We start from the raw sequence: 25,238 nt of genomic DNA, 5'->3' as shown, positions 1-25,238 counted from the left end.
TATATAAGAGTACATATAGAGAGAAATAATACATATGTCTATGTAAAACAGAACACCAAAAAACATTAAAAAGCCCAAACCGTAAAATTGTTCACGTGGCCGTCCTGTAGAGAAGTGCTTAGTTTCCACCACTTTACTCCCATAGCCTGTAAGGCAAATCCAGGCAGAACTGTCTCCCTGTTCATTTCAGTGTGAGAATGCTTCATCAATCCCCCACCCCCCCCCCCAAAAAAAAAAAAAAAAGGTACAAATTTTGTTGGAAGTGGATGCAGATAATGAAAGTGACGTTCTACATCCTAAATCTCTGCTCTTTGGAGGATTACGTCCCACTTTACAGATATGTGAAGGGTAATCAGGACTCACCATTTAGCCTTATGACTAGTTAAGTTAACTAGTAAGGTTACAAGCCAGAGAGTTGGAAGAACTTCTCTAAATCACATCACTGTGTTGTAGCAGGCTTTATTCTGTAGCCTCATTAATGAGCTCTTCAAGTCCTTTGCCAACGATGTTCTCCTTTCAAATTCCTTCTTCTAGTTTTGTGTAAAATTGCTGGGTCTTAGCATTAACCTTTCCATTTAACTTATTCTTGTGATTAAGAATTATTAACCTTGTTCTTTGGTGTTATGCCTTTATTTGCTGTCATACCACCTTCCTGTTTTCTGTGCACTCTGCTCACTGGTGAAATCAAATATATGTTCATTTACATGCTAATTGAAAACTACGCAAAAGCAGAGGACAAAAGCAATGTTTTTAAGTTGTTGGGGTTTTGTAATATCTTCTATGTTATTTATATAAGACCTTAAACTAAAATTGTATATTTACTGGCTTTTTTCCTACAGAGGGCCTGACTTTTTCTTAATGGGAAGCTAACCTAATTTCATGCAACCATCTGTTTTGAACATTATATTCTAAAAGCTTTTCTCTTTAAGAGTGGCTACAGAGCCTCTGTAACTCAGAGCTGTCTACTAGCTTTCCAAGGTACTGTTAGATATTGATTTAAAAGCTCAGCTCAAAGTTCAGCATTTCATTGTTGTTCTTTTCTTTTAGTAATCTTGATATATTTCTGTAATTGGTAGGTCACTCTCTCCATGAGCACTCTTACATAATCAGTTGAAGTGCACTTTAGCAAATTAAATGTTGATTTGTTCTTTTAAAATGTTCTTTAAATTTGACCCAGTATTCCATTTCTCAGGAACTTATCACAATGATGCTTCAAGTAGATGTAGATCTACGATTCTCAGCATTGCAAGTTCTTGAGCATCCATGGGTGAATGTAAGTATTTTTTCAGGCGTGTAGATGCTGCTTGTAATTTGGTACTTTGACCTCTTTTCTGTAAAGTCCTCTCTATGCCCTTTTGGAGCCAGCACATTCTTAAAATGACACAGATTTAACTGGAAATAAGCTGGTGTAAATGCTCATTTAGTGTCCCACCCATACTTTGGGGTATTCACAATTTTTTGGATGCTTAGCTACATTTTCTCTGGAATATTGTGGGCCACGTTTTCAACAAATCTCAACCACACTGGACCAATTTGTATCTCTAAAAATCAGCCTGTTTGTTCAGTGACACATTTTGCACTCCTAAAATTAGATGACTCTCAGGTCTGACAGTCATGTGTAAGAACTATTGAAATACAGTAACACAGTTTTAAGCTTAGCTGATCTAGCATGAAACGGGATAACCTTTAGAATCATATTTAGCTTCTGACATCAAAATATACATATATTGATGTGCAGCCATATCCATTTAATCCAAGTTACCATAAAATAGCTATTTTTGTGTCCTGGCCTCTCTCTAAGCAACTGGATATTGCCATGAAAGTGGTAATCAGTGAGGTAGCATACAGGTAAATCTAGCAAAGAAGTGATTTCTTCTTAATTAATGACGAGACAAGGAACACTACTTAATATTTTTAGATTATTTCAGACTATTGAGAATATCTTGAGATATTTGGATCACAAGAAAGAGAAATTGGAGAAAATCCAGATTTATACTCAGAAGAAGATATCAAGAAGAGAAATACAGTAGGGACAAGCAGAGAAAAAAATACTAAGAGGAAGAAATCATGTTTTGGTTTGTTTTTGCAAGTTTCACTGTTCAGTCATCCTTGGAGTATTATTTTGCCTCTCATCTGCTGTATCTAAAATCTTCTTCTTGCTAAAGCACTATCCCAAAAATTCAAATATATGTTGTTTTTTGTTTTTTTTTAATAAAAGTGTCCCACATATATTGGTGATCTGGACAAGGGGATTGAGTCCAGCATCAGTAAGTTTGCAGATGACACCAAGCTAGGAGCAGGTGTTGATCTGTTGGAAGGTAGGAGAGCCCTGCAGAGGGACCTGGACAGGCTGGATGGGTGGGCAGAGGCCAATGGGATGAGATTTAACAAGGCCAAGTGCAGAGTTCTGCACTTTGGCCACAACAACCCCAAGCAGCACTACAGGCTGGGGACAGAGTGGCTGGAGAGCAGCCAGGAGGAAAATGACCTTGGGGTACTGATAGATAGTAGGCTGAAGATGAGCCAGCAGTGTGCCCAGGTGGCCAAGAGAGCCAATGGCATCCTGGCCTGCATCAGGAAGAGTGTGGCCAGTAGGACAAGGGAGGTTATTCTTCCCCTGTACTCAGCACTGGTCAGGCCACACCTTGTGTCCTGTGTCCAATTCTGGGCTCCTCAATTCAAGAGAGATGTTGAGGTGCTGGAACGTGTCCAGAGAAGGGCAGTAAAGCAGGTGAGGGGCCTGGAGCACAAATCCTATGAGGAGAGGCTGAGGGAGCTGGGGGTGTTTAGGCTGGAGAAAAGAAGGCTCAGGGGTGACCTTATTGCTGTCTACAACTACCTGAAGGGACATTGTAGCCAGGTGGGGGTTGGTCTCCTCTCCCAGGCAACCAGCAACAGAACTAGGGAACACAGTCTCAAGTTGTGCCAGGGGAAGTCTAGGCTGGATGTTAGGAGGAAGTTGTTGCCAGAGAGAGTGATTGGCATTGGAATGGGCTGCCCAGGGAGGTGGTGGAGTCACCGTCCCTGGAGGTGTTCAAGAAAAGCCTGGATGAGGCATTTAGTGCCATGGTCTAGTTGACTGGCTAGGGCTGGATGCTAGGTTGAATTGGATGATCTTGGAGGTCTCTCCCAACCTGGTTGATTCTGTGATTCTGTGATTCTATATCCCAGAACAGTGGTGATCAATTATGTGTTTTCCGAGTATATGTTTTGCTCTTGCAGGCTCCCTTATTGTTTCTACTATATATGTGTTTTTTTAATTGTAGTTGTTATTATTGTGCAAAGTACTTCTGAGTATAGAAAGAGAAGCAAAAATCCAAGACAATGTCTGATGAAAATCTGTTCATTTTTAAGATGACATTCAAGAAACTGAAATACTGATTTTCCTTGGTGCCAGGTGCTGTCCTTGGACACAGTGTTCTGCCATGGTTTATAATGATTTTTGGTGACTGAAATGTCTGTTTATCTCCATGGGTGGAGAATGGATTGGGATTTCTGGTGTGCTGCTGAGGAAGATGTCAAAGTGACTGATCAGAAGCCTCAGAGAGGCCAGGTCACCTGCGGTGTCAGTCAGCACTGCACTTCAACTAATGTTGAAGTTGCTGAAACATCACATAAAGACGTGGTCACTAATCTTCCTCCTGTTCTGAGAAATACATTGGAATTGTTAAGCTACCCTTGCACATCTCTTTGGGTGCTTGTTTTGTTTTTTTGTTTGGTTTGGTTTGGTTTTCCTTCAGTTACACTACAATGTATTTTAGGAAATAATTTTAGCAAGATGTATTAAAAGAGGTGCAGTTCTTGGTCAGTAAAGTGATGGTGATGATGTACAGGTCACATAAAGGCATGAGGGTCTGCTTCCTGCCCTCACTAGTGCCTGTTGATGGGGAGGGACGGGGAAAGAGACCAGGGGCTAAAGTCATTCAAGAACTCCACTAACTAAACCTGAGCTCTGGTTACTGAAGCACTCTGACTTCAGGGGGTTTTATACAGTAAGTTAAAATATGAAACTCTTTGCTAGAGAATGCTGTAGAGGCCAAGTATAAACAGATTAAAAAGAGATTTTGATATATTTTTGGAGGATGAGCCCAATGCATCCAATGTGTCTATTAAATACTGTTGCGGAGGGGAAATTAATCGATGCGAGATGATAGTTTCCAAAATTAATATTGCTTATTAATTTTGCTATTCAGCACTCTCACCACCCCCAACCACTAATATTAATAGAATTTTGGTTCTTACATGGTCATGGAAACATTCTATGGATAATATCTAGAAATAACCAGCAAAATACATAAACGTTAATTGAACTGGAAGAGAAGGTTCCAGTGGTCAGATGCTGCTTGCATTCAATACGCCTTTTGCCCAGTAGCTGGGCTCAAGCTCTTTCTGCTCTATGGCAGAAGGCAGTAGAGAATTACAAAGAGGCATTTAAGCATTTACTCACAGATTATTATTATTATTACCCTCGTGGGGGCTAGCCACAGTCCAGACAGTGCCCAAATGCTGTCAGGGGCCTCTGTCTTGTTGGACATTGAGGCTTGAATCTTCCTGGCTTCTGGGGAAAGGACGCAGACAATCTCTGACCTTGTTGTCCTGGCTTCTTCTGGGCAATCTGTATATATGTCCAGGAATTCTAAGCAGGACCTTCAGGTGCAGCAGGGAGGATGTCCTGCAGTCTCAGCACGATGTCACGCTGGCCACACAGGCCGATCGTATGCAGACATCCAGGGTCTGCTCCTGGTAACTCACAGCAGAGGAGTTTAGCAGGCAAGCAGTAAGGCAGTCTGCAATAGCAGCAGGGCTGGACACAGCAGAGAGAGCACAACAAAGAGCAGGGAAGCAAAGCAGGGAAGCAAAAGCAGGTTGTTCACCTGCGTATCTCCTTTTATCAATGTGGGCTGAGATTAATTGCCGTTTGGACACAGAACATCCAATCAGGATGGCAGTTAGCCAAACCATATCCTATTAGGCAAAGCCACAGGCTCACTTTCCCCTAATTTTGGGAAAAGCACAGCCCCTGCACCAGGCAGGCACAAGCTAAGTGTGTGTACCTTACACCACAGGACCCTGGGTAGGCCAGACTCTCTGGCTCCAGGTTTTGTGTCTGTCTCCCACGCCTGCCTCTCTGGTGGAGCAGAAAAACATGCCTAGGCAAGGCAGGACATGTATAAGCCTATTTTGGGCCTGTGAGGCCTATCACAACAAATACAAGGGTCTGGATGCAAGTCTTGGCTCACTAAGTTCTTAAGTATTTAAGAAACTAGAGGATATACCAAGGAAAGTTCAATATCTACTTGAACTTAAATGTCTTCATTAAATATATTCTAGAAATATATTATTTCATAAACAGTAGCCATCATGCACTGTTGGGAACAAGACAGTGTTCAGTTCACCTTTGGCCTAGCTCTACTGTATTCCTTGTAGTTTTATGCTGATTGTAACTCTTTGTAATCAAGGCCTCTACCAGTTCTGTTCATAAATAAGTGAAACAAATATTCCATGGCAGTTCTGTAATTTCTTCTTTTCTGTTCAGTTGCTGCTTTTAGCAGCTGAGATGGATCAGTATTTCATCTTCAGTAATACACTAATGGTAGTTCAAAGTGCAGGTCAAAACGTCTTCTGAATTCTCTTATGTGTCCCCCAGATACTTTTTTCTGGAAGTAAAAAGGCTTGTACTGGGATCAGTTCAGGAAAGTGCTTGAGCATATTCCAAACATTGCTCCTATTTCAAGGCATCACACATGGAAGTACTTAATATTAAACATAAAATTAACTAGATGGCACTAGAATCCTAGTTCAGGAGAAATAAGAACATGTCTGAGTTGAAACAGGTGCTTGGATGCTTTTGTGATAAAGAGCACTTCCCTGAAGGGGGTCTGGGAGGTATGCACTAGACAGCCTAGCAGAGCCAGCCTGCATCTGTACAGATGATACACCAGTGTCAAACCCGACCTCTCATCCCCATACCATCATTTGCTTGACCACCTGCAAGTCTGTCATACAGCCTTTCCTTACCACATTTTCCCAGTTTTGGGACAGGCAGTGAGTACACATATCACTGTTTGTAAGAGGTTGTATGATCTACATGCCGTAAGTACATGAGCAACTACCTGAAACTTCCAGTAAGATAATGTCTTTTTGAGAAAAAATGGGACATGAAGTTCTCACCTGGCACTCTGTTTTCCCAAATAACCTATTTGAATATTTCTCTATGGCAAGAAATGGTAGGCTTCACTTTCCTTTGTCTTATTCTGGTTTTGAACCAATTGCAGCTAAAACACTGGCTAGGACAACTGGCTCGAAAAGTAGGCATGTGTTTTCCTTGACAGTTTTAACTTCTTTTTCTCTCTTTGATCAAACCTGTGATAGAAGTGTTGTAACTGCTTACACTGTATAAAACCATTTGTAGATTGTAAATAACCATCCTGCTTTTATAGCTGCTTACTATGTGATTACTTGGTAAATTGCTGAGATTCCTGGAATGTGCTTTGACAGTTTCAATAGGAGCCTACCCCCATTTCAGTTTCAGTTTTTGCTATAAAAATAGCTGGAATCTTCTTGGAAACAGCAAAACTTGTTATGGTCAGAGTCAGACCAGTAAAGCAGTTCCTATGTCATTAATGTCCCAGCTGTTTTCAATTCAAGAAAACAGAACCTGAAAAGATGTTGGCTACATGCCACTACCACAGATGGAGATCTTGAATTCTAAATGCAATTCAGCAGCAGTTCCTTGCCCCATCCATTTAGTTTATTTGGATTTGTCTGTCCTATGCAGTACACTTAGACCTGGAAACAAATCCATCAGTTTATACTTCCCCTACAGGGACCCCCACTCTTTCTTTTACCTGCTCAAATTCTTCGGAAAATCAGAGCATTATAAAAGAGGCTGGAAGCTTGAGGTCTAGAATTTGAAATATCATTGCTATTGATAACCTGAACTATACTATACAAGTTGCAGGACATATTCTCTTTTTGTTGTAAATATAGTAAGTATTTCCTGATATGCCACTGAGAAATGAATGTTACTGTGTCCAGTTTTGGGTCCCCAGTTCAAGAGGAACAGAGAGCTGCTTGAGAGAGTCCAGCACAGAGCCACAAAGATGATTAAGGGAGTGGAACATCTCTCTTACAAGAGACTGAGGGAGCTGGGGCTCTTTAGCTTGGAGAAGAGGAGGCTGAGAGGTGACCTCATCGATGTTTATAAAAATGTGAAGGGTGGGTGCCAGGAGGATGAAGCCAGGCTCTGCTGGATGGTACCCAATGACAGGACAAGGGGCAGTGGGTTGAAGTTGAGGCATAGGAAGTTTCATGTAAACATGAGGAGGAATTTTTTCACTGTGAGGGTGACAGAGCACTGAAACAGGCTGCCCAGGGGAGTTGCGGAGTTTCCTTCTCTGAATATGTTCAGAACCCACCTGCATGCATTCCTGTGTGATCTGGTGTAGGTGATCCTGCTCTGGCAGGGGGATTGGACTGGATGATCTTTCGAGGTCACTTCCAGACCCTGACATTCTGTGATTCTGTGATTGCATCCTGTAAATGCTCCTCTGTTGAAATAACCAAAATGAAATGTGGTGCTGTGTTGTTGACAGAGGAAGAAGATGGCACACAGCAGCCTAAAAAGAATCAGGGAAAATGAAACTTTTCCATATTTGCATAAGCATGTCTTCCTTGGAAATATATGTGGTAACTGAGCAGTAAATAATAATAATCTCAACATTGGTAAGGAAGTTAATTAAAAAAGACATGCCATATTTGGCAGCTGCACTTCTTTTGGTTACGCCCTAGGACACTGCCCAAAGAAAAATCTCCTTGTAATCCTTAAAGGAAATAGTCCAAAAACTTTTCCAGCAGTTCTATTTGCTCTAATTTCCTGCTGTTATTTATATAATGACCTATTCATCTGATGCTTTTAGACCTGGCAAGGAATGCTTTTTGTGACTGGCTTGTGAAATGGATCTGAGTGCTTCAGGGCAGTAGGAGTCTGAGAACTTCTTTTGCTTTGAGTAGCAATGTCTCCTGTCACAGAGAATAATGCAAATGTGAAAGCAGTGTTTATTTATTACTCAAATGATGCTAAAACCTTCTGCCTCTTTTTCCCTTTTTTTTTTTTTTTTTGTTTTTGGTTTTGGTTTTTGTTTTGTTTGTTTGTCTGATTTTCTTTCAAATACACCATGAAAGCTACATTGTGAAGGTATCTTAAGATCCTAAGCGGTTTACATTATCAAGGTGAAAACTCAAATTCTCAGCTTCTGAGACAGGCTCGGGAGAGCACTTGTTTCAGAGCATTAGCAGTCAACATTTTCTGAAGCTCATGACCCTTTAAAGTTCCCAGAGTTGAACACCACAAGCATTAGTCATCTTTAAAAGATCTTGTTCTGGCTGTGGAAGCTGAGATGAAATTCTGTGATTCTAACCTGGTGCAAAAAGAAATTTCTGTAGCAGAAAGTTACAATAGTGAAAGGAACAGATAACCTCTTTGGGGACAGACATCCTTCCCAATTCGATGAAATTCTTGTCAGCAATGTTTAGCCTGTTCTACAGGTGTACCCTGCTGATTCTGGTGAATCTGATGCATTAGTTTTATCACTTCTTGCCTTTGTATGTAGTTAAACAGCTGTCATCTCTCACCTTCACTATCTATTTTATTGTTGGCTGAAGTGATTGCAGGAGGCAGCTAGGTATATATTAACTTGTTAATAAGGCACACTGGACTGAGAAAAAAAAAAAAGACAGCTACTAAACACAAAAAGTGGTAAGACATTTTAATGAAGATAGAGTAATTCCCATATATCCCTAGGCTGGAAGATAGTTCCTATGAAAGCTGGAGCCCAAACTATGTGTCCCTGGAGCATTGCCACCGGAACTGTGGGTGTGGTGCTTGGCCAATAAAATATTACCCCAGTCTTGGTAACTATTGTCTTCTCCATAATTCAGTCTTTTGTCAAAATGACACAAACATTTGGCAGGCTTTCACGTTAAGAAAGCCAAGAGAATGATTCCCCACCACCACCACCCTAGTGAAGAAGAGTTCATTTTACAGACTTGCTTTCTTCTGGGAAAGGCAAGGTCAGCAGAAAGCAGGTTATTTTTAGGGGTCATATACCACCGAGCCAAGACTCCCTGGTGGTAGACAATAATCAGCTACTGGGCTGTATTGTTTTGTTTTGTGTTTTGCAGCTGTGTGCACTTGACCATATTTTGCCAGCTGAGATGTTTTGTTAAGGGGTGAGGGATCTCTAAACACAAACTCCCCAAGCTAAATAAATAACAAACCCTATCCAACCTCCCTAAAATTCCCATATGCTCACTGAAGTCCTGATTTACCGCAGCCACTGTAACCCTTTAAGTACACTCAGAATTACTGCAAGGCCAGGGAGAGAAAAAAGGGTCAGTCATCTCTCTGTATTCTAAGCTTGCCTCTTATTTGCCTGTATTCTGCTAAGATTTCACATAAGTGGAATTCAAGAACTTTTTCAAGTGTTGATAGCAACGCACAGCATGCAGTACCAGCTCGAGATGACTATTCCAGATGGCCTGCGACCTGATATCCAGATTATTCTGCCTGGTCTGCAGTTTGTTGCCTATTCTGCATATTGTTGCTGAAAATCCTGCATATGTTACAAAGTGGCAAAGTCTCACTGAGCAGTGGCTTTTTGCATTTTTTCCAGGCACAAGGATCTCGCTTGCAATTTCTGAAAAAAATATCCTTTCTTCCCTTGAGCTTGATTTCATCCCACTGACTTGTGGAAAACTGCAAACTCCTTTCTTTCTGCTAGGTTTTTGCTTCAGCATTGAGGATGTCTGTGCCAAGGTGCAGATAGACAGGTTTGCTCTGCAAAGTGGGATTTCTCATCCGGAAGGAAGCACCTCCCAGCCCAGCTGCATGGCTTCTGATCTGGAGCTCGGGCACAGCTGGCTTGCTTGGTGTGCATGACAGCAGAACGTGTGTCTGCCTCTGCTTGGCCATGCAGTTATGTGCCTACTTTTACCTCAGGTTAGCACAAGTTGAGAACATGTGTTTTTCAGCAAAGAAGAGGCCACCCACAGCCAGCTCCAGCCCCTCTCTGCTTTCCCAGGCAGTCTGTACCTCTGTTCTTTCCCCAAGGCATCTGAGGCCTGTGTGCCTTGGGATTGAGGGAAGAAACTGCAGTCCCTTGTTATCAGTCAGTCAGAGATTTGATTTGCAGAGGTGGCTTTGTTTAACTACAGTTTTAGTTTGGTTCAGTCGTAGTCTGTAAGGAACATCACAGAAAGTCTTGAGCTTGCGCCTAACCCAGGCTGCAGTACACGCGATGATACATCCTGGTGTTGGTGAGGTCTCACACTCAGCTGTCCTGAGAGTCTCAGGCAGGACGTATCTCAGGTTCTCTCTTGCCTGCATTTCCTCGTTATGAGACTCAATAGGCTATGGCTAGAACATCCACTCAACCCTGCACTCCCCAGGCTTGTAAACTTTACAATGAGACAAGGACTTTACTGATGTTTCTCAGGGCTTTTGGAGATCCTGCCTTGCATCCTACCAGAATACAGCCCCAGGCTTCTGCAATCTCTTGAGTGCTTCCTACTGTTGAGGTCATTGTCTTCAAACCTATGCAATGAGTAAATGGAATCATAAACAGATCCAACTTTATCAAAATTTGAAATATTAAAGGACCTTAAAATAACTGGGCAGTGGCAGGTAGTTAAGACATGGTAAAAATAATAACAACATTTTTAATAATTATTATTAACTAATATTACCTAGAGTTTGAGAGGAATAAAAAGGGAGAAAGAGGTTGTTTTTTTGTGATCAGGTCACCCGTCTGGTGAATGTGAGGCAGGCTGTGGATGTAGTCTACCTGGACTTCAGCAAAGCATTTGACACTGTCTGCCACAAGAAGCTCCTAGCCAAGCTGGCAGCTCATGGCTTGGACAGATTCACTCTGTACTGGGTCAAGAACTGGCTGGATGTCAGAGCCCAGAGAGTGGTGATGAATGGTGCCACATCCAGTTGGCAGCTGTCACTAGTGGTGTTCCCCAAGGATCAGTGCTGGGCCCAGTCCTGTTCAATATCTTTATTGATGATCTGGATGAGGGGATTGAGTCCAGCATCAGTAAGTTTGCAGATGACACCAAGCTAGGAGCAGATGCTGATCTGCTGGAAAGTAGGAGAGCCCTGCAGAGGGACCTGGACAGGCTGGATGGGTGGGCAGGGGCCAATGGGATGAGATTTAACAAGGCCAAGTGCAGGGTTCTGCACTTTGGCCACAACAACCCCAAGCAGTGCTATGGGCTGGGGACAGAGTGGCTGGAGAGCAGCCAGGAAGAAAGGGACCTGGGAGTACCGATAGATAGTAGGCTGAAGATAAGGCAGCAGTGTGCCCAGGTGGCCAAGAGAGCCAATGGCATCCTGGCCTGCATCAGGAAGAGTGTGGCCAGTAGGATAAGGGAGGTTATTCTGCCCCTGTACTCAGCACTGGTCAGGCCACACCTTGAGTCCTGTGTCCAGTTCTGGGCTCCTCAATTCAAGAGAGATGTTGAGGTGCTGGAACATGTCCAGAGAAGGGTGACAAGGCTGGTGAGGGGCCTGGAGCACAAACCCTATGAGGAGAGGCTGAGGGAGCTGGGGTTGTTTAGGCTAGAGAAGAAGAGGCTCAGGGGTGACCTCATTGCTGTCTACAACTACCAGAAGGGAGGCTGTAGCCAGGTGGGGGTTGGTCTCTTCTCCCAGGCAACCAGCAATAGAACAAGGGGACACAGTCTCAAGTTGTGTCAGGGGAAGTACAGGCTGGATGTTAGGAGGAAGTTCTTGACAGAGAGAGTGATTGGCATTAGAATGGGCTGCCCAGGGAGGTGGTGGAGGCACCGTCCCTGGAGGTGTTGAAGAAAAGCCTGGATGAGGCACTTAGTGCCATGGTCTAGTTGACTGGCTAGGGCTGGGTGCTAGGTTGGACTGGATGATCTTGCAGGTCTCTTCCAACCTGGTTGATTCTATGATTCTATGATTCTATGATAATGTGAAGTTTGTCTTACAAATACCTTAGATATATTGACTGGAGACAATCACTGGCCTATATTTCATGACAAACTGCTTGTAAACTTTTCTGCATTGACAGGTGCTATCAGAATCACCACAGAATTCATTTATTTCATATTTTCTTTCTGAAGTTTTATTTTTACTTTATTTCTCTGCAGGATGATGGCCTTCCAGAGAATGAACATCAGCTGTCAGTAGCTGGGAAGATAAAGAAGCATTTCAACACAGGCCCTAAACCGAACAGCACAGCGGCTGGAGTTTCTGTCATAGCAGTAAGCATCTGAAATACACAGCTGAAATACTCAAATTTGTGTGCTCACAAGACAGTGTGAATTTTGGGCATGCCACCATAAAAAAACAGAGAGGGTTAATCTTTAGATAATTCTAACATTTAAGTAATATAAAGGTAGCTAGACTGGTATTCTGCACAATTTCTCTATTGATTCTCCTTGTGAGTCACATTGTTGTTTAACAGCCTTGAGGATACATCCCTACAAACGCTGCCACATTTTACCAGAAGGTCAGTGGACCTAAGTCCAATGTAGATTCAACAGTTCGAACTACAGGATCATTGCATTTCACTTGACAGCAGAATCACATGGGTTGAGGCCACACGAAGTCTGTAGCAGAACAGCAGCATTTTAAAATAGAAATGACTGTAGAGTTGTGGCAGAAGGTCTGTCAGCCTAAGGTTCACTTCTCTGAAGACACTGGAGAAACCGTGGTGCCTCCCTGCTATCTTACAGATACAAGTCTAGCCACTTCAGATTTGGCTGAGCAGCAGCATTTTACTGTTCTATCACATGCAAGCTGCTTCCCTTTAGGCAGAAGGACTTAGCTGAGCTCCTTTCTGCCTTCTGTCGTGTTGCAGTTCCAGTCTAGGCATTCGAAGTTAGAATGTGTTGGATCTTCTGAAACCAAACGTTTTTAACCAAGTTTTACTGAGTTTTCAATGGCATCCTCAGTGTAGTACATATCACATACATTTGTATTTTTCCCCAGAGATTAACATGCATATTAGATATACATGCACACAGAATATATTCAGTGTACTGTGAGGTTATTCATGCTATTGCCATTGAATAGTAACGTGCACATCCTCCACGTTTTGGCTACATCTGCCTGTGTTTGCAAGCTTCTCTTTATTACTCATGGTAATGTTAATGTTCCAAATAGTCACTAAAAATAATTGACACATTAAACATAACCATTCCCATATCAGATTACTCAGTGTTCATTCCTAGCTTCCATAAATTGCAGGTGGTGTGACTGCACATGTACACTTTCTTGTACTGTTTCCTCTTTCATGTTTCTCAGTTCAGCCCCTCCAGTGGTGAGTTAAATCAGCATGAAGTAAACTCAGCTCAGCACATGCAATCTGGCTCACAGGTGTGAACTGTTTGTGCAGCAAAACAGATACTCTCTCAAAGTTATTTGGTATAAGTACTTAAAATTTCAAGCTGTGCCTCTCTCATATTTTTCTTTACTCTTTCCAACCCTGAATGTCCTCAACATGGAAGCAAGTTGTTCCTCATGCTTTTCCTAGATTTTCTCAGCCATCAGCTAACATAGTCAGCATTTATTTCTTTTCATTTTTAAGCAATAATACTGCAACAGCTCTCCACAACTAAAACATCACATACCCATTGCTCATCCGAAATGCAGGTATGTTCTGTACAAACTAGCTGAAACCGTGTTCCTTTCGAATGGACTGCCAGCACGCTTGTCCATGAGAATTACTGCTCAGATCCTCCATGCTAACGACTTCAAACCTTAAAAGCAAGAAATTATGCCTCTGCCCTCATCCATTCCTCACCTTCTTTAATTTCCCCACACTCCTCCTTTTTATTTTTTGCCCCAGTTGCTCTGCAAAGAAATTGTTTACAGCAGTTTGACACTTGAGTAATGAAAAAGGCAGTGTAGTGAATCTTTCCACTGCAAAACATTATACATCAGGGGGGAAGAAAAAAGTTATGTTTAATTATATCTTTAATGACTTTTATTTATTTTTTTAGCATTTTGACACTTAACAGATTATTTTTAGTGATCATGTCTCTGGGTGAAGATCGTACTCTGGCACAGTTAATCCTGCAACTTGGCCTATAAAGTAGAAATGTTTAGAATATTTTTAAAGCATTCAGAAAGTGATTTGATTAGCTCCTGTCAATTGTTATCCAAAAAAACTGGAAGACATGAGGAAGTATAGACCTTATAGTGCTATTATGGTAATATTACATGAAATTAGATAATTCTGATTTTAAGGATAAATTACATTTATTTCCTATGAAGCTAATTTAATAGGTAAAATAAAGCCAAACACCAAACAGCAAAGCCTTTAATTGTTGCTTCTGCATTTGAAAGCGTACTTTCATGCATAGTATACATTTGACCTGCATGTCATCAGTTTTATGTTTGAGAATCTTCCTTTAACTGCCATCTCAAATGTCACAGAAGTAAATCTTGTTACCAGAGACTGCTATACATTTAGAATTTCCAAAGTGTGTACAGATGCTGTAACATATTGTTCAGCACTAAAGATGTGCACTAAGTATATTTTTCTACAAAAACAGTTTTATTGTGCCTGCTTGTATGTTTACTGTTAACATTTGGAGAGAGTGCTTGTGTATATAATATATAGGGATGCCTTCTATATATTATATGGCACATCTGTGTTTGTGTGTGTGTTTGTGAAAAGGTGTTAATATGTGCATATAATTATATGAATTACTTAGTAGTGTAAAATATTCGTGTTTTTAGTTTCATAACTCTTTTTATGTACAGAGATAGCTAATCTGTAGTCTTTAGTTCTTAATTTGTCTTCACACTGGTATGATGTTATATGCCTGTTTTCTTTAGTTGAAGAAGTTACATACCTAAAAGATCGCAAGCAGTATTTATCATATGCACCAATTAAAACTAATCAATATCAAAACTAAGTTCCTAAAGACATGCTTATGGTCAGCTTGACTGGGAGGAAGTTTGAAGCCACATACATTTCACATATGTCTACCGTGGCTACTGCTTCCTTCAGCTATGTTCAAATAGCTGCAAATGACTCCTTTGGTTCAGATGTACATCTGCTATGTTGATGAGATAATCCTCAGTTATCTCTGATCATTCAGGGCAGAACCATCCTACAAGATCTCATGCAAGTGTCCAGGCTAGAAGTTTGTCCACATTTGAAGATGAGTTTCTGTTTGGACAAACTGCCATAATGAACACATTGTGCGTGCCTCGCAAAGTATTTCCTTTGCTGATGCAGCAAAAAAAAATAAGTGTTCCTCAAACAAAATTAACTGTACAGGCAAAGAGATATTTCTGTTGATGCATTAATACATCATTAAAAGTTTTGCCAGCATAAGTATGTCAGTTGGGAAAAAAAATCCCTTAAACCAACATCTCCTTGCCAGCAAAATTTTAATTGGAGGCCTAGCATTTGAAACAGCAAGAGAATTAACAAGTCCCTAAGAACTCGGCTTGCTGATGGGAGAGTAGGTAGGAGAGAGATTGTTTTACTTGCCCTGTTCTTAAAATTTTGTCCTAGGCACAGGCTCCTGATCTCAGCAGGGGAAAAGAGCTGGGCTAACGCCCTTCCACTCTGTTAGAATGGCCACCTTACTGTTAAAGCATGTGCTAAAATATTTGCAGGATCGGGTTTCTCGTTCCTTTCCAATAGGAACAGTATTTTGTAGTTCTGTGGTAGAGTTTATAAAAGGTACTGCAGTAAGAACATAGAGCCAGACCTTTTCAAAATAGTCTTTTTAAAACTTGATGATAGGTATTTTCCTTCAATCCTTCAAGGATGTATAGATATAGATATATACATATAGATACATATGGGGGGTTTTGGCCATGAAACAATATCCTGTGGCTGTACCCTCTGGGCTATAGTGACGATGGCTGAAGTGATTGAGAAACAAAATAATTCTTAAAGAATGCTTCTGCTGTGCAGAGGTATGCTGTAATTCCTTACACAGACCAAGCATCACTGAATTTGTGTTCTTGTCTGAAGTGTTATATATGTTGTCACTTTTGTGCTTGTGTTTTCGCCATTGTTAAGACAGAGGAAAAGACTAACGATAATCTTCTCTGAAGTCTCTATGAGCTCTCTGCCTTGACAATGGGAGTAAATTCCAGCCGGAGACCCAGAGAAATCAAGCAGGACAGCAAAAGAGAAAAGCTGCTCAGAAAGTTGGTGCAGCTGCCTACCTCTTGTACTGTCCTCTCTAGACTGGGGACACCGGCGTGGGGCAGTGGGTGGGTCCTTGCTCTGCCTTCTGCCGAGTTTAGAATACATTTACAAATTCCGAGTGGCATTTTTATCGATGAGGTTTCTTGGGTGATGAAGAAGAGAATCTGAGTTCAGTCTATGGGGGTTTTTTTGGCTTAAAGCTGAACCTGTGCCTCAGCTATCATTTCCCACCTATTGTCTGGGTTGCAGCCAGTTTCTCATGGCAGGATCTCCACATCAATGAAACAGTTTCAGATAGGGTTAGGAAGCAACTCGCCTGATTTTCTCCATATTAGTTTTTAGCTATTCTATTATAGGGCATTGTTTTTTATATGCCTTTTACGCAAACATCTTGTTAGTGTATTTTATGTTGAGCGTACAAGGAAGCCAGTAGATGGCAATAGCAGACCGGTGTAGTGAAGCCAACACAGCGTTGACTCTAGGTACAAGGTTCTTACGGTTTTAAACAGGAAACATCCTTTAAATAGTTCTAAATGAGGTGAAAGCGACATTGTTTTAACCAAACCGAATAAATTATTAAATACTACACTTGAAGAGGAGTCATGAAGGAAAATTTACATTTGCAGCTAGCTCCTAGCTCCCCTTGAAGTGGCTGGTAACTGGAAATGTGTTGAACTGCTTTGCTGAATTGAGAATAAGAAACCCTCATGGTTATTGGAAATATATGCCACGCTTTTATTGAAGCACAAAATGGCCTTTTCTCTTCATAGGGCAAAGTGTAAAAAACGTCACAACTAACAATTTTGAAGCAGGCAGTGTCTCACTCTAGATATTTCCCCCTAAAACTTCCTTTAAATCAGCTAAGTGATGTCTCCGCTGTCTGCTAGCGCAGCAAAGAGAAAACAACACATTTTCTTTGTTCCTGTGCACATGATTCTGCTAACGATAAACTAAACTTAAAAGATCCGTGTTCCTGAAGTAATATCACGGGCACACTTTCCTGGACACAATGCTAACTTCATTTCCATTTTGACTTTAATTGGTGCAGTTTTAAACCACGGTAGTTTTGTACTGTTATCTTTTTGAGCACGAGGTGTAAGCTGAAATGATACACGATGTTATTCATGGCTCTGAGTAGTCCTACTCTCCAAGGTTAACACATTTTTAGAAATGAATTACCATGATTGATGGGGTATCAAAACCTAATTCTTTTCATCTTTACACATTCCATGATTATGAAGCAGTCTAATTTAAGCCTTGTGTAGCCTGTCTAGCCTGCTTCTTGTGATGGTTGCACTGATTTTTTTTTCCCCTTTATATTATTAAACCTCAGTTTAATTGCAAAAGATAATTTTCCATTACTGGTATGTGCAACTTGAAAGGGCACTTCTGCCTTTAGAAGTAACAAGATATTTGTCAGACTTTTAAATGAGTGCAGTATGCATTAAATAACCTATTTCACAAACGCCATTTTAGTTCAAATAAATCGACTTCTAATTTAGCAAACCCAAACCTAGAGTTTGTATCCTTTTATTTCTTTGCCTTTTTTTCTTTTTTGTCTCTGATACATAGCTTTAGGATGTTAGATAAGTGCCTTCTGAAAGTGAAATCAGTAAATATGCACTAAATAAGGAACAGCTTGCTCTGGAGTCTGAATTCTGTAGCCTAATGTTGATCCACTGAGTTGCCCCGTTTCTCTCTGCTCAGCTGGACCACGGGTTTACCATCAAGAGATCAGGGTCTTTGGACTACTACCAGCAACCAGGAATGTATTGGATAAGGTATGAGATGGTGCAGCGCCAACAGTCAGTGTTTCCATGGCAACGTGCTGGCAGTCTCCATTAACCAGTTCCTTCAGTGGATAAACATGCTTTTTGATTTGTTATCCGGTCCATATGCTGCTTTATCAGTTTTGTTTTAATCCTGATTGAGATGCCACACCCCCTCATTCCCTTTCTTCACCCATCTCTCACACCCACATTGCCAGCTTTCTCTTCATTGCACATGCTCAGTATCAATGCCCCTATACTTAAAAGGACAGTGTATATAGACAACCTACTAGATATGCTGAAGTACGCACCCTCCCCCTCCCTATTGCTTGTTAAGGCATCTGCTTCCCCTGCACTCCTGTTCTGAAACACACGGAGCAGCAACAGGCTCTCAGCATATATTTTTCCTCTTTTCCCATGCAAGATGTGAACTATATACTGTCATTTTAAACCCACTAAACACAATCCTTACCTTAGATTGCACAATGCATTTACATAACGCGGGCTGTAGAAACTCTCCCAAGTTCAATGAAATACAATGCATTGTATGTGCTGGTAAGCTTGTGTTTCTAACAATGCATTCTTTCTCTTTTCTTTTAAAAACCCTTCTGATACCTATTTATTTTGATTTATTTTTTTTAATATTGCATGAATCTTTTGAATATCTTTTTCTTCATTGTGTAACTGTGCCAGGGTTGTCGTTAGCTGGCTTAACCTATATGATAAAATGGGGCTCTGGGTGGGACGGGGTTATTCTGGAGTGGGGACAAGGAGAGATCCGGGTCTGATAGCCCACTCGAGGGCCATGTACCTCCACAATCAAACCAGAGCCCTGGAATTTCCATCATGTGGTTATTTGCTGGCTTTTTTCCTTCTTATTGCTCATGGCACGCACAAGACTTGCATTTTGATAGCTGGAGAATTTTTTTCTCATCAGACCTGCGTTTCCTAGCACTGCATTGATTGAAGCCTTCAAAAACTCAACTGTGAGGTATTTGGAAAAAAATCAGCAAATTAACTGCCTTAGCAAAACAGCAGAGATGGTCACTGCAAGTATATCCAGTAAAGTGAAACTCCCACCCTGGATCATTTCACTGAGTGCATGAATCAGGCTAGAGCACAGTTTCCATAAAGCCCAGCAGTTCCTTGAGCACACACCGCAGGTTAAGTAGATTCTGATATGGATGTTCTGGGGAAACAAAAAACAAAAATCGTCTTATTTTTTCAAGCAAAAAATAGAAAAGTAATTCCCATCCATCAGCTCAACGCAGGCTAGCTCACATTTGCAGCAGTACCTGTAATTCCACTCGTCTTGGTGGCTATAAACCTATCATGACCTGAGAGGACACAGAAAAATCTGCTCGTTCTATCTTGTCGCTTGGCATCATGCTTCACAGGTTCCAGCCCTGTAACACAGATGAGAGACGCAGCACAACATCTGTGTTCTTTTGGTTTTGAAGAAGGGGGGAATGGGGCTTGAGTGCCCAGCTTCATCTGAGCGTGAGTTTCCAGCAGTAGAGAACTTTTTACGAAGATGGCATTTCACCTCCAGCAGAACTTTGTCAAAATAGTTGCAAATTGAATGCCTTCTCTATTAAATGGGGGAAAGCTCACATGAGCTTTATTGATCTTCCTGGATTTTAGTTGCTCTCTGTGATCCATTTACACTCCTTCTCTGCTTTACTCTTTTTATTTTACAAAAACAAAGCAAAAAAAAACCCACAAACAAACAAGAAAAAATAAAAGAGGGGGGGAAATCATATCTTTCTGTTTGCTATACATGATATTTGGATCTTTTAAAACCCCAGCTTCAGGAGAAGCAGACCACCAGAAACAGGAGCCTCTGATAAATCGAGCATCTCTCTTTTCAGATTGGCCTTGACTCAGTTTAACTGCATAGCTCAGATTTTGAAACAAACCATATTGAGAAGGTAGGTGGGGAGGAAGGCGCTAATTCTTCAATTTGGTTAGTAAATAAATAAATGCTATTTAAAAAAAAAAGAGGTAATAAAGAGGTTATTTGACTAAAACACTAGTAATGGCTTCCATCAGCATGCAAAATGACGCCCTCAATAATGGGCTGGAGCAGATGGGCGATAATCTCTCTTATTCATACATAAACTGCTCTGTTTTCCAGCTGGGGGCAGTAACAACAGTGTTTATAATTAGTGCTTTCTAAACAGGGCGCCTAGTGAGGAAAGGCAAATTGAGAGAGCAGGGCTCCTAGATGTAGACGCTTAATTAGGAAGTGCTCTAACTGGGGGTACCTGTGAACAAGCACTGCCCTGTATTTGGTCCTCTTTCTTCTCCCAGAAACAGGCAACTGCTGTAGTGACCAACATTTTTCTCTAAATAAAACCGTTTCATTGTAGCAAGTGTTTACCTTTTAGCAGTGCAAATGCAAAGAATATGAAGAAGTTAGTCAATTCCCGTCCATACTGTAATGACCAACATTTTTCTCTAAATAAAACCCTTTCACTGTATCAAGTGTTTAATTTTTAGTACTGCAAATGCAAAGAATATGAAGAGGTTAGTCAATTCCCCTCCAAAAAACAGTGAAATTCTCATTGTTCTGTGAAAATTAACCTGAATTCACATGTACAGCAGAAAATGAAAGTCAAGTCCCAAGGAAAATGTAATGCTCCCTTTGTTAGTGTTCCTTAGTTCATTTCCTTTGATCGTTTTCATCCCTGTTTTCCAGCAGCCTTCTAAAATACCTTTTAAAATGGCACTATTTCCTCCTTCAATCAACCAGAAACCTTTTCCTTTCTCTACCTAGAAGACTTTCCTGTTCAAAGTGCCTCAAAGTCTTAATTTTCTGAGCACTCATTCTGCATCCTGTCTTACTCTCTTTCGGTAGGATAAAATGTGCTGAAGTGACTTGAAGGTTTGAGATACTGAAATGCAACATTTTATGCACAACGATAGTTGTTGTAGCAAATATGATATATAATGCCTGGGAAGTCTTACATTGTTCCCTAAAAATGAGGAACAGAAAAAATACAGGGGACAAATCAGTAAATTCATTTGGACCCCAGACTGGTACATATTTTTAAAACAGCTCTATAATGTTGTCAGGAATCAGCCCTGTCATCAGAAATGGAGAGAAGGCCAAAATCTTGGAGCTTCCAGTTAAATTCCCACAGTCTGTGCTGTGCCTGGTGAAACATTCTTGTTCTTGATAGCCAGGGTAGCCAGAGTTGATGCAGGTGGATAATGGCTGTGATTTGTGTTCATCCCAAATTACCAATCTCAACTCAAGTTGAAGACAGCAGAGATCACCTATCTCAAAGCACAGATACTGTGCTCAGGTTGTCTTTGTTTTGTTTTTTTTGTACACCAAAGACAGTCCATTCTCTGATAGGTCTCTGTGTGAAAAGACTAAAGCCAATGCAATCGTCTTCTATCATTTCACTCTGCTGGAACAGTGACCACAAAAAATTTCAAGTGGCATCTGTGCTGTCCTTTAGAAATAGCATAATTGATAGATTTACTTTCTTGTAAGGAGCAAGATGTATTTAACTGAGGCTTTAAAGAGTTTGTGTGATTCCATGCAGTTTCCTCTGGCCTTCTTCAGCTGTTTTAACTGTTGTGCACAATGGCAGCACATTTTGAAGGCTTTGCATAACTTAACAATGTTTTCCTTGACCCTGAATTTCCTTACTGGTGCTGGTTTATATCTGAATCTTAATATTATTTTGATCTGCTGCTGACAGAAACTCCTGAATTTTCTGCCATTTCTGGCTTGATTCAGAGTATTAAGGGAGCACTAAAGTGGCTGTATCTAATGAAAAATATTAGTAGAAAATAGTAGTATATATATTCATGGGTAGTATAAAATGCCACTATGTTATTTTCTACATATCCACAGACATTATATAAAAGCTAAAGGAGCAAATTAAAACCCAGGAAATGTATGGGAAAGTTATTAATGATCTTATTTATGTAATGACAATAGCGAGGAGATGAGTGACATTGAATACTTAATGAAATCATCAGTCCAGCCAATATTTAGTTAATAAAATACTAGATTTTTAAAACACAGTTCTTAATGTCATAGTTAACCAAATACCTGAATAGTGCATCTGAAAATCCACAGTTCCATCCTCCGCGTTTCGTTCCTAGTTCCCATTACTTTGCATCTGTTACTTACACCTGCCCCAAGCAGATGCAATACACTTTCAAGTCAAAAGTTGCAACCAGACATCTTGACAATGGGACGAGGAAGCAGGGCATCAGGCTTGCTGTCTGGGAAGTGCCTTTTTAATACTGTAACCCCCCCTGTGAACTGAATATTGGTAAAAACAGAAAAACATCTAAACTGATTTGAAATCTCTTCTCCTACTCTTTGACTAAGAAAACCACAACTATAAATAAAATCCATCCATGAAAACAACTTGGCGCTAGGTGTTTTCCACGTGTAATTGAAACCAGCTGAGCAACTGTGCCTCTGAAAACGGGGGATGTCAAAGAGTAAACACAAACTTCAATGTAGCAATATGAATTCAGTAGTTATATGAGTAGAATACTCTTCTTTGTATTCACTCACCAGTTACAATACAAAGCATACATGAAATCAATTTGGTTTTCTTTCTTTCTCTTCCTTTCTTTCTGTCTACTTTCATTTTAGCTAAATCTCATGTTTGAAGTTACATGGTGTGCTAAAGCACTGCCCAATTGTATTTGGAGGTCTAGGTTCAAATCCACTCGATTAATTTGTCCCTTCGATGTGGTCATTTGCACGTCTCCAAATCACCGTGTAACTTGACTTAGTTACAGCTTGTGCCTGAGGGGCTGAAAATAACATTTGTCTGTCACTCCTGGACTGAGGTAAATTGCTAAGTTTGAAGTAATCTCCAAAAAGTGTCTTGAATCATTAATTGATCACTCACACACTTTTTATATATATATATATATATATGTATATGTGTATATATATATATATATATAATGTATGTGTGTGTTTTGTTTTATATATATAGATATATATAGATGTATAGATATATATATTTGTATATCTAACCTCAGATACCCATGGAAAAAAAAAATAAAATACTGGAGGGCTGCCTGGCTTGTGCCACAAGCATTATTTAATGATGATTTTTATAGTCAGAAAACCTGCCATTGCATATCTCAGTGTATCGAGGTCACTAGCCAGAAGCTGAAGAAAAAAAGAAAAGATAAAATGATCTAGGTGTGAACATTTAAATATGTGCATATGCATGCATGTATATAAAAGAATGAAATGGCAGAAAAATACCAGGGTTTCAATATGTATGTCCATGTAATCTCACACACTAAATAGTGCATCACAAGAATTATAAACAAATTGTAAATATGCTCCTGTGGAATGAAAACGAGTAAAGGGTTTCTTAGATTAATGCATGAACAGCTGCATCCCCAGTTCAGTCTCCTGGCTGGTATGAATAATGGATAGGCTAAGAGGCAAAATGTGCAATAATGTTCTTTTATTAATGAAATGAATATATATCTATATTTGGTGGCCAGCAGTAAATTAAGACAAGTGAAAAGAGAAACAGTACTACTCACATTCATAAAATGCAGTTACTTCAATCCAATAATTACTGAACTGACAGAAAATATCACCCCACAGCTAAAATAAGGCACTTCCTACTGCAAATCCAACATATGTATCAAAGCAGCTGTAGGTCTTGAATGCCTCTTCATAAACACAGAGTTCAATGTTTTCCAAGATAACAAATGATTTTTTATGGCTCAGGAGTCCTGCAGCATCAAGAGGTAGAGAGACTCAGGAGTCCTGCAGCATCAAGAGATAAAGACACTCCCTGTGGTAAAATCCTGGAAAACTGCTAACTGCACCTTAGTATATAGGTGACAAAAACAGTGATTTTAAAATAATGGCCCATTACTTCAAATTAAATGCATTCCCAAAAATGGCTTGTTAACCATTTGCTACTGAATGTCAGGATTACTAAATGTTGATGCAAAATACATTAGTGCTTAATGAAGTGCTTCAAACTCATCAGCACCAAACTAATAGAGGCAATCCACTTATCTGCTGCTTGATAAGAAACTTTACATTTCCTCATACGGGTTGTAGGAGGATGGCTATGTATCTTAAATAAAAATGCTATACTTACATTTTAGTTACCGTTACTATCATACAGTGCTCAAAGTCCTTACCCTCTCACCTCAAGCTGGGAATAAAAAAAAAATCAAAATGTGATAATGAAAATCTGGGATTTGCAGCCCTGTGAAGCTTAAGTGCACTTCAGGTGCTCTTATTATTTATTGAAAGTGTAGTTTGAAGTAGAAATGCCTGGAAATCTGTAATGGACTAGTTCATGCACCAGTGAACCACCCAGCTGAATAGTGGACAAAATAATACAACTGTTAAACCAAGGCAATGTGTCTAAGAGGCCTTTGCTGCAAAAACTGTAATAATAATGAAAAAGCTGTTTTGTTTTTTTTTAATATGCCCACATGCACTAGAGGATACAGGAGGTGAAAACTGCACTGGTGAAACATATGCAAGTCAACATGCTAAATGTATCTTACCCACTCCCCTGCCTTCCAAAGCATTAATCTACCATATTTTGAAATTCTGTAGAGGTAAAATAGAACCATGGCCTCATTAAATGAAAAATAGCATTTGTACAGAATGCAGAGTGGCAACCTCATCCAGCTACATATGAGACCCTAGAAGTCTGAAATGTCTTTGTAACTTTGGGCAGAATGAGCCTGATGGTCTCGTAACTTCTGTAGGACTTGTGAGTGCTCTGTCTGTGACCAGAAGTGACCCATTTTGTGGTTCTGACATGTTTAAACACATTAGAGCATGACCTGTGTATTTTTACTTTCACTATAAGGGTACTCCTTTCTTTGTGTCTCTTTATACATTTGTCTTTGGTAAGCTCTTTGGGTGAGAAAGGCTCTGAATGTCTGGCAGCCCAGGAGAGTAACCACAATAATGCTCCTGTGGTCCACAAATGTGTCCTTTACAAAGAGCAATTAAATCAAATTAAGGGGAGACTTTAGATAAAAATGTAAAGAAAAACATAGCCTCAAAAAAAAAAAAAAAAAAATCCAGGAAGTTTCAGGAGAGTGAGTAAGCCAGAAATAATTTGGTTATACAAACTACAGCAAAAGGTGCTGGGTTAGGTGAGATCACAAGAGACTTTTTATTAATGTTTGGTTTGTTTTTTTACTAAGACAGGAAGTGCTTTTATGCACATTTAAATACACTTAAATATGTATTTATTATGTGTGTATT

General features: G+C 40.2%; 1 protein-coding gene across 3 annotated transcripts in view; it reads left to right on the top strand.

The window, feature by feature from the left end:
• DCLK1 (doublecortin like kinase 1) overlaps window positions 1–25,238 on the top strand; it is a 265,632-nt gene that overhangs the window by 233,066 nt on the left and 7,328 nt on the right. For 2 of the 3 annotated variants that reach the window (XM_064173100.1, XM_064173116.1), the window contains 2 exons: window positions 1,193–1,273; window positions 12,181–12,294. In XM_064173100.1, the coding sequence (XP_064029170.1) occupies window positions 1,193–1,273; window positions 12,181–12,294 (195 nt within the window). Of the gene's footprint in view, window positions 1–1,192; window positions 1,274–12,180; window positions 12,295–17,921; window positions 17,996–25,238 lie in introns of all 3 variants that reach the window. The other variant, XM_064173107.1, reaches the window with a different exon arrangement.

This window comes from Pogoniulus pusillus, chromosome 3 (genome assembly GCF_015220805.1).
Source record: "Pogoniulus pusillus isolate bPogPus1 chromosome 3, bPogPus1.pri, whole genome shotgun sequence".
Classification (NCBI taxonomy): Eukaryota; Metazoa; Chordata; class Aves; order Piciformes; family Lybiidae; genus Pogoniulus; species Pogoniulus pusillus.
Note: the sequence above shows the minus strand (reverse complement) of the source record. Positions and strands in the feature narration are given on the sequence as shown.